At 30.5% G+C, this 13,072-nt stretch overlaps 2 protein-coding genes and 1 long non-coding RNA gene across 9 annotated transcripts in view; 1 reads left to right on the top strand and 2 right to left on the bottom strand.

Annotated features, from left to right (window-relative positions):
* Nucleotides 1–634: 634 nt before the first annotated feature.
* Nucleotides 635–10,561, bottom strand: LOC108742455 (protein MCM10 homolog). Of its 7 annotated transcripts, none has more exons than XM_018477676.2 (5): nt 10,298–10,510; nt 2,659–2,907; nt 2,435–2,600; nt 2,224–2,393; nt 635–2,015 (listed from the first exon to the last, which is right to left on the bottom strand). In XM_018477676.2, the coding sequence occupies exons 1-5, from the start codon at nt 10,391–10,393 to the stop codon at nt 1,401–1,403; spliced, it is 1,296 nt and encodes a 431-aa protein (XP_018333178.1). In that variant the 5' UTR covers nt 10,394–10,510; the 3' UTR covers nt 635–1,400. The 7 variants fall into 7 exon arrangements, with proteins under 7 accessions (XP_018333178.1, XP_018333180.1, XP_018333181.1 ...); XM_018477678.2 differs by having other exon boundaries at nt 2,224–2,378; nt 10,298–10,508; XM_018477679.2 differs by lacking the exon at nt 10,298–10,510 and adding an exon at nt 3,395–3,478.
* On the top strand, nt 1,996–10,572 carry LOC112905404. Its single transcript, XR_003231754.1, has 4 exons — nt 1,996–2,088; nt 2,141–2,202; nt 4,193–4,290; nt 10,494–10,572. It is a non-coding gene; the product is annotated as an uncharacterized LOC112905404 (long non-coding RNA).
* Nucleotides 10,573–11,381: 809 nt separating this feature from the next.
* LOC108742458 (H/ACA ribonucleoprotein complex subunit 4-like) overlaps nt 11,382–13,072 on the bottom strand; it is a 13,966-nt gene continuing 12,275 nt past the window's right edge. Inside the window, exons 3-6 of the mRNA XM_025977764.1 lie at nt 12,574–12,917; nt 12,349–12,415; nt 12,105–12,284; nt 11,382–11,667 (exon numbers count right to left, since the gene is read on the bottom strand). Of these exons, the coding sequence (XP_025833549.1) occupies nt 11,605–11,667; nt 12,105–12,284; nt 12,349–12,415; nt 12,574–12,917 (654 nt within the window). The 3' untranslated portion in view covers nt 11,382–11,604. The remainder of the gene's footprint in view (nt 11,668–12,104; nt 12,285–12,348; nt 12,416–12,573; nt 12,918–13,072) is intronic.

Raw genomic sequence — 13,072 nt, 5'->3', positions numbered from 1 at the left:
GATGTTATTCAATATAGGAGTGGAAAAAATCGTGAAGAGTCGTGTGACAGCCTGGACATTTTGGATCCAAGCTTTTGAAAGTAAGTGAAAATTAAACGTGTTCGTAATTTCTTCTACCGAAATTAGTAAATAATCTTTTTGTATGAAATATTTTGTTTAATCAAATTAATGAATTTGTAAGTTTAATAAAATAAAAACTTTCTTTTTTGTTGTTTTTTTTTACAAAAAAAATAAATTTTAGTAAATTTTCAATAACTTTGAATGATGAATGATTTGTTGAGAATAACTTTTTCAAAGAAGTTCAATGTTTTAGATAAAAGAATCAGTAAATGTTTGTCGCACAAAGTTGATTTATAGAGAAATTTTATGTATAAATAAATATTTAATAGATTGAGTTTGATTAAATTCTAATCTTAAAGTTTATAAATTGTCCGATACGTATAAAAAAAATTTTTTTTTGTTGTATCCTAATTGTGATAGCGTATTTATACTTTTCGGTACACTTTATAAAAATGATTTATTTTATTTCTATGTTAGATTGTTTTATTTTGATCCTTGTCTAAGCGTCTTCTTTTATTTTAACACCCATACGTATTTTGTAGACAAACCCCATATTATAAGAACAAACAATTAGTATTCATAGAAAAATTTCATCTATTGCAAACATCACACGTTACATACATACAATGAAGTTATAATCGATAAATATCTACTTTCTATCGAAGTACAGATATAATAATCACTTGAAATATACACTGGTGCTAAAATGTTAGTTAACAATGTGCTCTTATTCAGTTATAATGTTCACAATAAGATTAATTTATTAAATTAAAGTAAAACATTCATATTACAAAAGGTTACCTTCCTAGAAATATAAATTTAACACTTGAAAATACAAAATAATGCAATTTAAAAAATAATTTTTTGGCTTTCAGTTACTACACCTATTATACATTGAATATATAAATTCTAAGTTTATTATGTAATTGAGAATTTGTTTCATTTAATTTTTAACAAATAATATATTATACGTTTAAAACATTCATACAGTAATAATTTATTATATCAAGGTCAACTTAAAAAGACTTCTATTTTAAAATTACAATCAAATAAAATAATGTTTTTGCATCGCCTAAAGATTTGTGTCACAATTTTCGCAATTATAATGAATTTGTGCTAATGCACATTATACTAAATAATTTGTAAATAGACTTCCTCAATTATATTGATTTTGATAAAACCATCATGCAAGAAAATACTAAATATTTAGGAATGAATTAGCATAATCTTAATTAACCATTTTCTTTAAATATAAAAGTTGTTAGAAAAGTTTTCACGAAGCTTTAATTACTAATTCAACAACTTTGTGAATAATGTTACAAAAAATTATTATTTATTTTTTACTTTAATTCTATATCATTGTGAATTTTTCTTTTCCTTCCTGTTATACTAGTTAAAGGTCTTTTCAATAAAGTTTCAAGTGAAGAACTCAGAAATGAAAAAGGCTGAGATGATTGTTTTTTTCCTGCATTCAAGTCTTTTTCTTTCATCATGCTACCTGTGACGTTTTTCGATATGTTATTAGTGATATTTTTACTGATTTTATCGCAAATATCTTTTGAAATATTTTTGGGCAATTTGCAGGGAGGTGTTTCAACTCCTTCAGGTGACTTCCGTTTTCTATCGCCATGGTGTAACAAAATGGTCGGTGTCCTTGGAAGACCAGTCCGAGGCAAGATGTGGCCTGTATATGACCGAGAAGTTGGAACAGTTGTAGAAATTGGATGAGAAGGAGGAATAGGGGATAATCTGCTTTTCGCCACAAGTTCTTCGCGAGCACGGACTAAATCTGCTGTAAGATCGGAGAACTTCTCTTCCCATTCGCCCATGTGTCTTTTCATCTCCCCAATAACAGCTTCGGTCTCCTGTATTTTCACGGTCTGCTCCTGAATTTTCTTCTCCTGCTCCTTCAGCTTGTTAGTTTGTGCTTTAATACGACTATTTTGAGTCTTAATCTGTGGATTTATATCAAAATCACTTATCTTATGTGAGGGATAGAAGCAGAAATAATTTGCTCAAAAAAAGTAGGTATGTATTAAAAGAGAGAAGATTAACTCTTTTACTATTAGATTTTTTTTAGACGGTGATGACCAAAAAAAGAAAAACCCTAATTCACGAAGAAATTAAAGGAATTAAAAGTGGGTAAGTTTACAAATCACTAACCTTTTGAAATAGTTTAACAATTTGTTGCCGCATTAAGACAGTAGTCTGCTTGTTACTTTTGTTCTGTCTTCTGATTTTGCGCATTTCGTCAGTTACTAGTTTATTCAGGATCAAAAGAGGCTGACGAGATGAGCATTGCTCTCCCACTGGCAGCACTAAAAAATTGACGTCTTTAGGAAATAATAGTAACTGCAAATGTAAAATAACAAACCCGGAGGTGAATCAATATGTGATTTGAATGTTGGCAGTATGTGTTCGTCAAAATGCTCCATAGCCATGCTGCTAATATCTCGAAGTTCTTGTAAAAATTCGTGACTCCGAGGTGCCGATCCAGTGCTTTCTATAAGTCTCAATATACGATCAATCTCATCAAGTATCTGTAATGAAATGTTATATAAGTTTAGAAAAGAATTCTGCAAAAAAATGTGACAGTACCTTTCCTGGTATAAAGCAACATTTGTTAGTTTCGATATATTTTATGAAAGTCATATTTAGCATGCTTATGCGTGTCTCTACGGCGGATAATATGTCGCAATGTCTTGCCAACGGGTGATTTCGTCTTTCTGATTCTCTTCTTGGCAACAAGGATTTTAGCTTTTTGTATATGCCGCTGTGTCTTTTTTCCATTTGGTAAAACCCTCTTGTCAGCATCTGACTGCATGTTTGATTGAATTTTCTACACACCTTTAAAAAAATTGTACTTTACAATAAAAATTATGAGAATATGACAGAATGAACTGAACATTAGACATATTTCCTTAGGAAATTAGAAATTATCAAACTAATGAATTGATAAAAACCTACCTATATGCTATATTACTTTTACATTGAAAACCAAATTCTCTACCTATTTTTTTATCTATTCTTTGATGCAGAATAAAATAGAAGGAAACGGAAAACTAATAGATAATTTTAAGTATAAAATCGAATTTAGGTTCAAAACACTAAAAAATAAAAAATCAACTTCTGCAGAAAATGATAAAGTAACTTTTATTTTCAGGTCATTTAATAAAGTTGAAATAGTAATATTGTATTGTATATACATCTGATATCAATACTTTTTATTAAGAGTAAACACGATATTTTATAAATTAAAATGTATAATTTGTTTTTTTATTTGTCTAAACATATATGAGACGATAATACGAAATATGTTTTTTATTGTATTAACTTTCATCTGGCACCATAAGATTCAAGTTTGCGTCACTTGTATTCGAATTAATAAATTTCTCTTCGTCGCCACGTATCGATAATTTTTCAGCTACAATCTCGGTCCTTTTTTCCTTCATCATACTAGTTTTTTCCCATTTTCCACTTCCACATTTTTTGCATGAAAACATTGGCACAATTTCAAGACTGACTGTCCTATTACTGCATTTTCCACACTTGAAAAATCTCTTAAACGAATCGAACACTCGAAGCGGATGCTTTTCATCTTTACAACGGTCCGTAGCGGAGAAACTTGTATATTTGCACTTCAGGCACTTGACTGCCTTGCATGGCACTTTGAAAGTGTTGAGCATCTTCTCTTCTAGTCGCTCTTTCATCTCAAGCTTCGAGAAGTATTTTTCCTGTTCTTCGTCGTCATGTTGTTCTAATAAATCTTTATGATTAGATGTAAGGGCCATCATTTTTTTAAATCGTTCGGAAGCAAAACTATTTTCCGGGTTATCTAAAGATATCTTCAATTTTTTTGATAATCCTTGAACATCCTATAATAAAAATATGTTTAGAATATAAAACACTTTACGGTTGAATGACTGATAAAGTATTTATTTAAAGATTTATGCTTATTCTAGCAGAAAGTTAATTTATTTTCATATTACTTGACCCTGCTGAAGTAGTAGTAATTGATTGAAAAAATACCGTTGCTCTTTCAAAGTTGTTAATTTGCAATAAGCCACTCTAATTTTTATCAAATAATTGATGAATAATAATTGAGTGATGATTAATAATTGTTATTTTACAGGTTGAATATTTTTCAAGAAATTTCTTCATCTCCAATTCCAACTAAAAAACACGAAAGTTCCAGTGCACTGTTTCAACACGAATCTTACAAAAAGTTCGGTAAGTCGTATTGTTTTTTCTCAATTGAGTCGTTCGCAAAACTTATTATCTTATAATAAATTAGAAAACATTTATGAGGTCATGAAATTTTGGAACACAAATTCAGTAAGAACTATAGAAATAGTTTTGATGTGAAAAAATGTAATGTGTAAAACGTATACTCTTCTACTTACTTGAACATCTAAAGATCGTTTTTTATTCCCAGTGTTCTTGCGATAATTTGGATCTTCTTTAGATAGAGGCCCATTCTTTTTGATATATGAAATGGCCTGTTGCTTAGCTTTATCGAATCGGCTAGGACACGGTTTAGGAGGATCCGTTCCTAGCACAATTTTGTTGCCAGTTAGTAGTGTCAGGGCAGCAGCATTCAACGTTGTTTTTTTCATTTTTTTAAAATCAACATTTAAGTCAATATATTCTGGCTGCTTCGTAGCAACTCCTTCGTCGGTAGCAGATTCGGAATCAACACCAAGTTTCTGCAACGTTTCTGTATCTTTTTGCTTGGAAGAAACAGAGTCGGGCTTTACCGTGTTTGGAGTCCAGCCCAACTTTTGCAACTGTAATAAATCGTTTTGCCGTTGATTTGCTGACGTATCAAAACTAACAGCCCGTCCTATGGCGATTGGTTTCTTATTTTTAATTAACGGATTCGCAGAGATCGTTATATTTTCGTTCAAGGCTTGTAATCTAAAATTATCTTTTACCACCTGTTTGGTATTCTTTTTTGCTGGTATGGCTGTGTAACTCTTTCCGGCATAGAACACCTCGTTTTTACCGAGTACTTTATTTCTCAGTGCGGTTAAACCCTTCGAGCCTGACTGAAATTCTGATCTTTTACAACAATTTTGATAGGCCTGCCTCAGATGGTAAATGCAAAAATCACTACTACTGACGTTTACAAATGATGAACAAGGGTCACCGTTATTCTTTTTGTGTTTACAAATCCCATAATCTTTTGATTGCCCTAGTATTAAAACTCTGTCGGCTGATACTATCTTCAGTGTTGCCTTCAAAAATTCATTGGATTATTTTTATATTTATACAATACTAGGAATATGGTTGAAAAATGTACAAGTTTAAGATCCAACAGTTGGTTAAATAACTGCTAAAGTAACACTTTTAATTCAGTTAAAATGAGGGATTGGGAAAACGAATAAAAGCATCACCGTAAAAGTAATAATAAATTGTAGTAAGAATAAAAATTAAAATTTTATTATACAATCTCTACACAAAATCCAATTTATGCTACAACGGAAACCCTCTATATTTTATTGTTATAACACATTATATTCACTAAAAAAATTTCTACATTACCTAACTCAAACTTATTAATTTTGATAAATTTACCAATAATAAGATTTAAGTACCTCTAATTTACTTAGAATACACCATTTCTGAAATTATTCTGTTTTCGCCTTCTTCATAAATATTTTTTAATGTTTGAATAACTTCTTCCATTCGCCTTCTATAATTTGGATCACGATCGCAAATACTTTCACAGAAGCTCCTTCTATCGTTATATAGAATATCAGACATATTTGTTTTAACCGAATTTATTTCTTCGATAGCTTCAGCAGACAGCTGACTTAGCTGATACCAAACCGATGATTGAAAAACAGCTTGCAATAACACATCATCGCATGTTTCAATCAATTCCTCAAATGAATAAATTGACTCTGGATCATGGCCATAAATTTCTAGTGTGTTTTTCATAACGCTGTAATAGTGAGTAAGAAAATCTTTTAAGTGTTTTTCTCTTGTCGCTTTGTTGGTACAATAAAAAATCACGAAAATAACATCATGAGCAGGGGGACAATACCGAACAATTTGCATATCGATTAAACGACAATCGACTGGATTATCATCAACGTACTTGATAAAAAAATTAGTGGGCCAAAGGTCACCGTGACAAATTGTATTTCGAAACTTTGTTGAAGGTGTTACTTTCGCAACAGACTTTTGCACTAAAGAAAGACAAAAGTTTTTAAACCCTTCATTATCACCAGAAGGGTAGAATTTATCTATTAAATGTAACAAGACATTTCTACCACAAAGCAGATATTTAATGAAAGGTTTTTCATTATTATTGCTATAGAAAGCTTCGCATAAACCAACGGGATATTTATCTTTCAAACACACTTTAGTTTCGCATTTTTCAGATAATTTTTCCTCGTATAATATACCGGCTGCGTGAAACTTTGCCAGAGTTTGCAATACGGTTTTTATTTCTTGTGGCGTAAAATATTTTCTTTGATCAGGAATAATAAAACCATGAGTTACCAAATCTTCAAACACTAAGCAATGATCAGGTCTTGTAAAATAACAAGGTGCAAAACAATCATCGATGACATTTATTCCATGTTTTTTCATACCTTTAACGCAAGTTGTATACGTAAATATTTCTTTAAAAAATACGTTAGAATCCACCAAAACATCAACGAAAGCACATTTTTCAGGATATAATTTTACGAATAGATTAACAACCTTAATTTCATTATTTTCATCTGTACGGATGTGAACTAGTAACTTGTTATGGTCCCCCAGAAATCCTTTCGACTTCCCAATGGAAACTGAATTAAAATTTTCAATTTTAAATTGAGTTGTGCCAAGTTTCTTTTTCATAATTTCATACATATCTTCGACAGTTAATCGTAGCGGCTTGTATAAAATATATTCTTGTAGGTCTGATAAGGAATCCAAAATTTGATTTTTATATTCAACGTTCAGTTTTATTAGGTTGTTAATATGATTATCTGCTGAATTGGAGACTAGGGATGAATGGATGCTTTCAATGTTTTGAATTTTAAGAAAAGCTGATATAAGTTTTACTTTTGGTAAATAGTTGTAAATTTCTTTTTCAAATTGATCAAGGGGAAGCAGTTCATTCAAAATAATTTTCTGTGTTTTACATTGCGTTTTTAGACAATTATAATAATATTCCAAGAGTTCATAAAGGTGTTTACTTCTCCAAATGCGTTCTGTTGTAGAATATATCAGAGTCAATACATTACAAACTGAAGGTGTACAAGCAACTGATCTGAACGTTTTTAATTTACACTCTACAGGTGTTCCATTTTCATATTTAAATAAAATATTATCCAATTTCAAATTTTCATTACAAATTACCCCATCGTTTTTAGTTTTTATCTCATTTTCCATTAACTCATTGAGTTGGTTTTTAAAAAATTCCTTTGTAGAACTGAATTCATGCAATTCATCAATCAAGCTGAGTAGCTGTTTTTGTTTAGTATCATGCCAGAGATTTATCCGTAATTCTTCAATATCCAAAAGAGATTCTTCGTTATTTCTATCATTTAATTCATCTGGTACTTCTCGGTTCCCGTTAATATTATGCTGAATTTTATTCTTAATGTTCGTCAAATGGAGTTTAGACAGACACTCAAGCACCACTTTTAAATGTGTTAAATCAAAAATCAAATTTCTGGACAATACAAACTGATCATTTTCAAAATCACTCTGTTTTGAATAGTCAACGGTAAAATCGTGATAACAAAGGTTGTGCATCTTTTGGTAGTTAATGTCGTATGACAAAGTTTCACTATCACGTCTTCTGAACATTTGCAGCAGAATGAGAAACGAAGTGTGTTTAAAGGCACTTATTAATTGCACACCAATTAAGCTTTGCACTTGCTAGTTGTGATAGATTCGTTAAATTCATTCTTTAAATAACACAGTTAAAAGCTAATATCGTATTTATAGCGTTACAATGCATTAAGTTTTCGTATTATCGACAAAAATTCTATTGTTCTCAAAAAGGTGCTTTAACATTGATATACAAATCAATGCTGCGAAATTTACTTTTTCTAATCTAGGAATAACAATACGTGCCTAGCAAAAAATAAACAGTTTTTAGCAATTGAATTTTTAATTGTACTGGATGTACAGGAAACCTTCCGCAATACTTGGACCGGTAGTAAATCTACTAAAATTCTCTCAAAACAACAACGTACGCATGACCTCAACATCAGTAAAAACTTCAACCTTTTGATTTGCGGGTTTTTGTTTTTTTTTTTAGTAAAGAGTACTGTTAAATTAAAACAATAACAATTGTGGTACTTCTTTTTTAGTTTTTACAATATGCCGACTCTAGCTTCAGTGAGTGATCAAGGGAAAAAAGAACTAAAATTTTATAACAAAAAAACGTGACTTGACTGGACTTACTGCTGCAACTGGTTAGTCTTTTTGGGCATCCTGTACATGAGTCGAAACATGATTATTTATACATTTTATCATTTAACAGAAAACATTTTTACGACACGCACGTCTACATAATTGAAAAAAAGAGGTGCTTGAGTTAGGTAGAAACAAATTTGTATTTAAACGCGGAATGGTTAATTACGATTATTTATAATGCAGATATTCGCGGACGAACGGTGTAGAGTAATTATCAAAAACTTTGCGTTATAATCGAACGCCAAAATAATTACTTTTGTTATCATGAAGGCGACAAATTTCAAATCCATGGTATAATCTTACAATTAGGTACATACTGATTTATCAGTTGGAAAAAAATTTAAACGACAAACAATTTATTTTACACTTTTTAACATTTTTTGCCCATCAATTTAGTGATAAAGTATTTTGATAGTATGAACCTATTTCTTCTAAAGAATATCGAGTGAAGTATTCATATGGGGTTTATTGCATCATGGCATTCTAGAAAGGTATTTGCAAAATATAGTTAGATAGGATTATCATAAAAAATAAAGAGAAATTATATTTACTGTAAATTTGTTGAATCTTAAACTTTTACATTAACCTGATTATTTTGAAAGAACAAATTTGTTTAGAATTAATTCAGATCATGTACTTATACCTGCCTTATCTTTTGAATTTTTAGTATTATCCATTATATCAGGATTTAATATTGCAATAACTGTACCGACAGTAGTCTTCCACAAATCTTGAAAAGCACTTCCGAATAAAAACACCGCTGCTGTCTCAAGATTACCTATAAGATCACTTAATGTCCACACCATAAATTTTTTACCATTTTGAGAAGTTTTAACTGGCCCTTTCCCCACAATTACCCCAGCAACAACCCAGTTTTTATCTTGTGTAGCCCTTAAAATGTAAGTTTGTAATCGAGATATTCCCACTGCGTTTTTATCGGCCATACGCACTTTTAACACAGTACTAGATATTAACGGTTTGACAACTTTAATACCAAAAAAATCAGTATAGTCATTTTCTTGTGGTTTTAGAACAGGCGCCTTTACATCTGTTTTCCATGAGACGTTTTCAGTTGCGTCGGCTGATCTTACAATAAATGAGGAAGACGAATTTCCAGCCTCATCTTTTTTTAGTAATCTTTTGATCTCTTGTTCGTATTTGCTCTCAAAGAAATTTGCAGAGTTCTCTTCATCATCAGAAAATCCTGAATAATTTGCAATACTTCCGCATCTTTTTCCGCTTGAATCATTCTTATCTAATTTTATAATGTTTTCTTCTGATAATATATCAAATGTTTTCAGTTGTCTTACTTTGGGACTTGTTTTGTTAACATTCTCATTCTCGTTCTCACAATTTTGACCTATTTCATTTCTCGCAAAGGCAATTAAGTTTTCTAATGAGTACTCAGACTCATCGTCCGCAGACATCTTAAATAATATTTTAAAATAAAAGCTTTTTTATAGAAAACCCTAGAAGAGTACACAAAGCACTTAACACCAAAAACAAGTTAACATAACCTAGCTCATAAAAGAGCGCGAAAATTTTATCTTATAAATTATTGACATGGCTACGCCTATTAATGACAACTTTTTATCAATCAGTAAATAATTAAAATTTAACTATATTTTAAAGCGCCAATATTACTGCCCAGGACGTTGGATGGCGGTTGGATATTTGCCAATTTGTTTTTACGCAAGTTCAATGACCTTTGCTCATTTAAGATTTTAAATATCTTATAATTCGCATAACAGGTAATTCATGATATCAAATGCGAATTTATTAATGTGAAAAAAATATATAACTATGTACTCACGATACGATTTTTTGCAATTTCGTCGTAACTTAGAAAGGAAAATATTTTTTCCAGAGCCACATTAGGCAGATTTAACAATGACACTGCAGCGCACATTTTGCAATTAATAAAATTAAAATAGTGCAATAAGCAGCATTAATCACTTAACACTAATACATAAATGTTAATTATTTAAGTAAAAACTTGACTTTTTCAGCAAACAAAGAAAATAAGGTTATGCACAATATGTATGAATAACATCTATATTTTTCTGTGGAATATATTATTTTCATAGATTGATCATTCTTTACGCATGCTCTACGATTATTTTGTTTGGAACTTGAATTGGCGTCATCATATAGCCGGTTAAATAGAAACATGTAGTGATAGCATTAATTTCATTTTAGCAAATAAGTGCCAATAATCTGTTACAAATATCTGCTAAACTTAAACGACATAGGGCAGTTATTATAATTGATGTTTCGTATATATTAATTAAAGCGTTAGTAGTTTTACAAATAAATTAAAATATTAGGTGTAATATAAAAATAGTACAAGTGATTATAATCTGAAACATTAATTTAATAAATTTAAAAGCAATTTTCTCCCGAATAACTAAGTATAACTTTTTGGTAGTTATTACTAATTTTTAATTTCAATAATTTTTAAAATTAAAACATTGGGATTGCTATTTAAAATTTTCATTTGGGCATAAGATTAATGCATTGTAAGACCTTAGTATGTTAAATTTCTAAACTCAAAACAACTTATTATAATGAAACGCTGAAAGAGATAAATTTGAAACGGTAACGAAAGCATAGTAAAGTGACATATCTCTATACAATTTAAAACATTATTTTTTATTGGTATAACTTTAGTGTTACAGATTTTACTATTGCATACAGTTTTATTAATACTGTAATGACGTATATGCCATTTTAATTGATCTAAATTACTATTAAAAAATTGGCGTCAATTGTTCTCTTGAAAAAATCATTTGCTTACTTGAATCCATCATCTATATTTATAAATCATAAACGTTCAAATGGTGTACCTAATTTTTCTTTTTTAGCTTAACTTTTATATTTAAACAATTCTTTCCGTAGAAACTTTTTTTATTAAAACATTCGTTCAACAGCTTCACGTACAACTTTGTTTTGTTTCTGCTTAAAAACAGAAATATTCCTTTTTCTATAAAGAAAAATTAGCACTATTCACATTGCAATGGTCCTTATATGTACTTAAGAATTACATAAAAAAAAGGAAGAAACTAACGGTTTAAAATTATTGTAACCAATGTGGTATGATGCATGTCAAAAGGTAAAAGGTTATTCTTGATCTTGTTGTTCCTTATCTTTTTTCTTTTTCTTCTTTTTCTCTTTTTTCACCTCCTGTGAATAAAAAATGTAATACTAACAAAGGTTCCATAAAGCAAAGTGAAAAATTAAAGTAACTGTACAATTGTAGTCGAATTAAGACGGATGAACGTCTAGACATTTTGGTAACAACGGCGGCTGACACCTTCAGTGGTTATTACGCTCCGGTGTAGCGGACGAAGGTTGTACCTAAAAGTCTCAACAACGATTGATAGTGAATCAACTCGTTCATTTCGACCTCGGCCATATGTCTAATCTTAATTATACAACAGTAATTCTGTAAGTTTTATCAATTCACATGCGATATTATTTACAGGTTTATATTCCTTAAAGTTATTGTAATACCTAATCATTATGTCTTTTATTCATTTGACTTCATCTATAAATTTGAATGTGGCATTTCTGTTGCGAAATTAAAAACTTCTATATTGCCTATTAAGCTATTAACTTACAATTTCCGAAGAAACTGGATCTTCTACAGTGGTAGTGCTTTCTGTTGTGGCGTTTTCTTCGTCCGTTTTCTTACGTTTTTTCTTCTTTTTCTTCTCTTTTTGAACTTCGGACGTCGATCCTTCGCCTGCCACCGAAGTATCCATGCTTTCAGCCGTTGTATCCAAATTAGCAGCTTTTCTCTTATAAACAAAACAAAATACGTTGCACTAAATTTTCCTAAAAATAACTACTTTATTCAGATACCTTTTTGCTATGGTCTTCATCTACTTCTTGTTTAATTTGTACTGCTTCGCTAGGCTCCTTTTTCACACTATAATAAAATTGTACTGATAAAAACAAAATAAATAATCTCGTGGTAGAATATTATATTCCTTAATAATAATAATATTTTTAACATTGAAATGAAAATGTAAAACCGCGTAAAAAAAGTATTTTTTAAATTGAAAAGAGAAAGTACTGATTACTCACGCGTAATCAACGTAACTATTGAGCCATTCCTTCGGTGTGTTCTCGTTGGGTTTGCCGTATTTGTCTAATAACCCTTGTGCAACCAACGACCTCTTTTGGCTGGCCCGCGGCCCAAGTCCCCATCGACGGGGGTACGTGTCTCGTTCCATAATTACTCGCTTTATTTTTGCTACGACACCATGGTCACAACTAGCAATAGTTGCTGTTGTCATGAGTGCGACGGCAAGCGCTACCGCTTCACCTTTCGTCGTTACAATAACAATGTCTTCATTTAATTCTATGTTGTCTTCATAGCGTAAAATTCCTGGTAAAAGGATCTTGGCCCCATAACACACGGCATTCACCTAAATAAAATACTCATTTACCTATTTTTCAAAAAAAAAAAATCAAAATATCCAATTTTATAAATATGTACTTTATGACCATTTAAAGCAAAAACTTCATTAAATAGTAAACGAACAGAACCAGTTTTATTAATTAAAACCTAGAATAAAACAGG

The sequence above is a fragment of the Agrilus planipennis genome, unplaced genomic scaffold (genome assembly GCF_000699045.2).
Source record: "Agrilus planipennis isolate EAB-ADULT unplaced genomic scaffold, Apla_2.0 scaffold350, whole genome shotgun sequence".
NCBI classification, from domain to species: domain Eukaryota; kingdom Metazoa; phylum Arthropoda; class Insecta; order Coleoptera; family Buprestidae; genus Agrilus; species Agrilus planipennis.
Note: the sequence above shows the minus strand (reverse complement) of the source record. Positions and strands in the feature narration are given on the sequence as shown.

Coding starts and splice junctions, on each gene's coding strand:
- LOC108742455 (XM_018477672.1), bottom strand. CDS start 10,393: ATGTGCGCTGCAGTGTCATTGTTAAATCTGCCTAATGTGGCTCTGGAA. Junction 9,912..10,297: donor AAATTGCAAAAAATCGTATC/GTGAGTACATAG, acceptor ATATTATTTAAG/ATGTCTGCGGACGATGAGTC. Junction 3,936..4,463: donor AACGATCTTTAGATGTTCAA/GTAAGTAGAAGA, acceptor TTTTTATTATAG/GATGTTCAAGGATTATCAAA.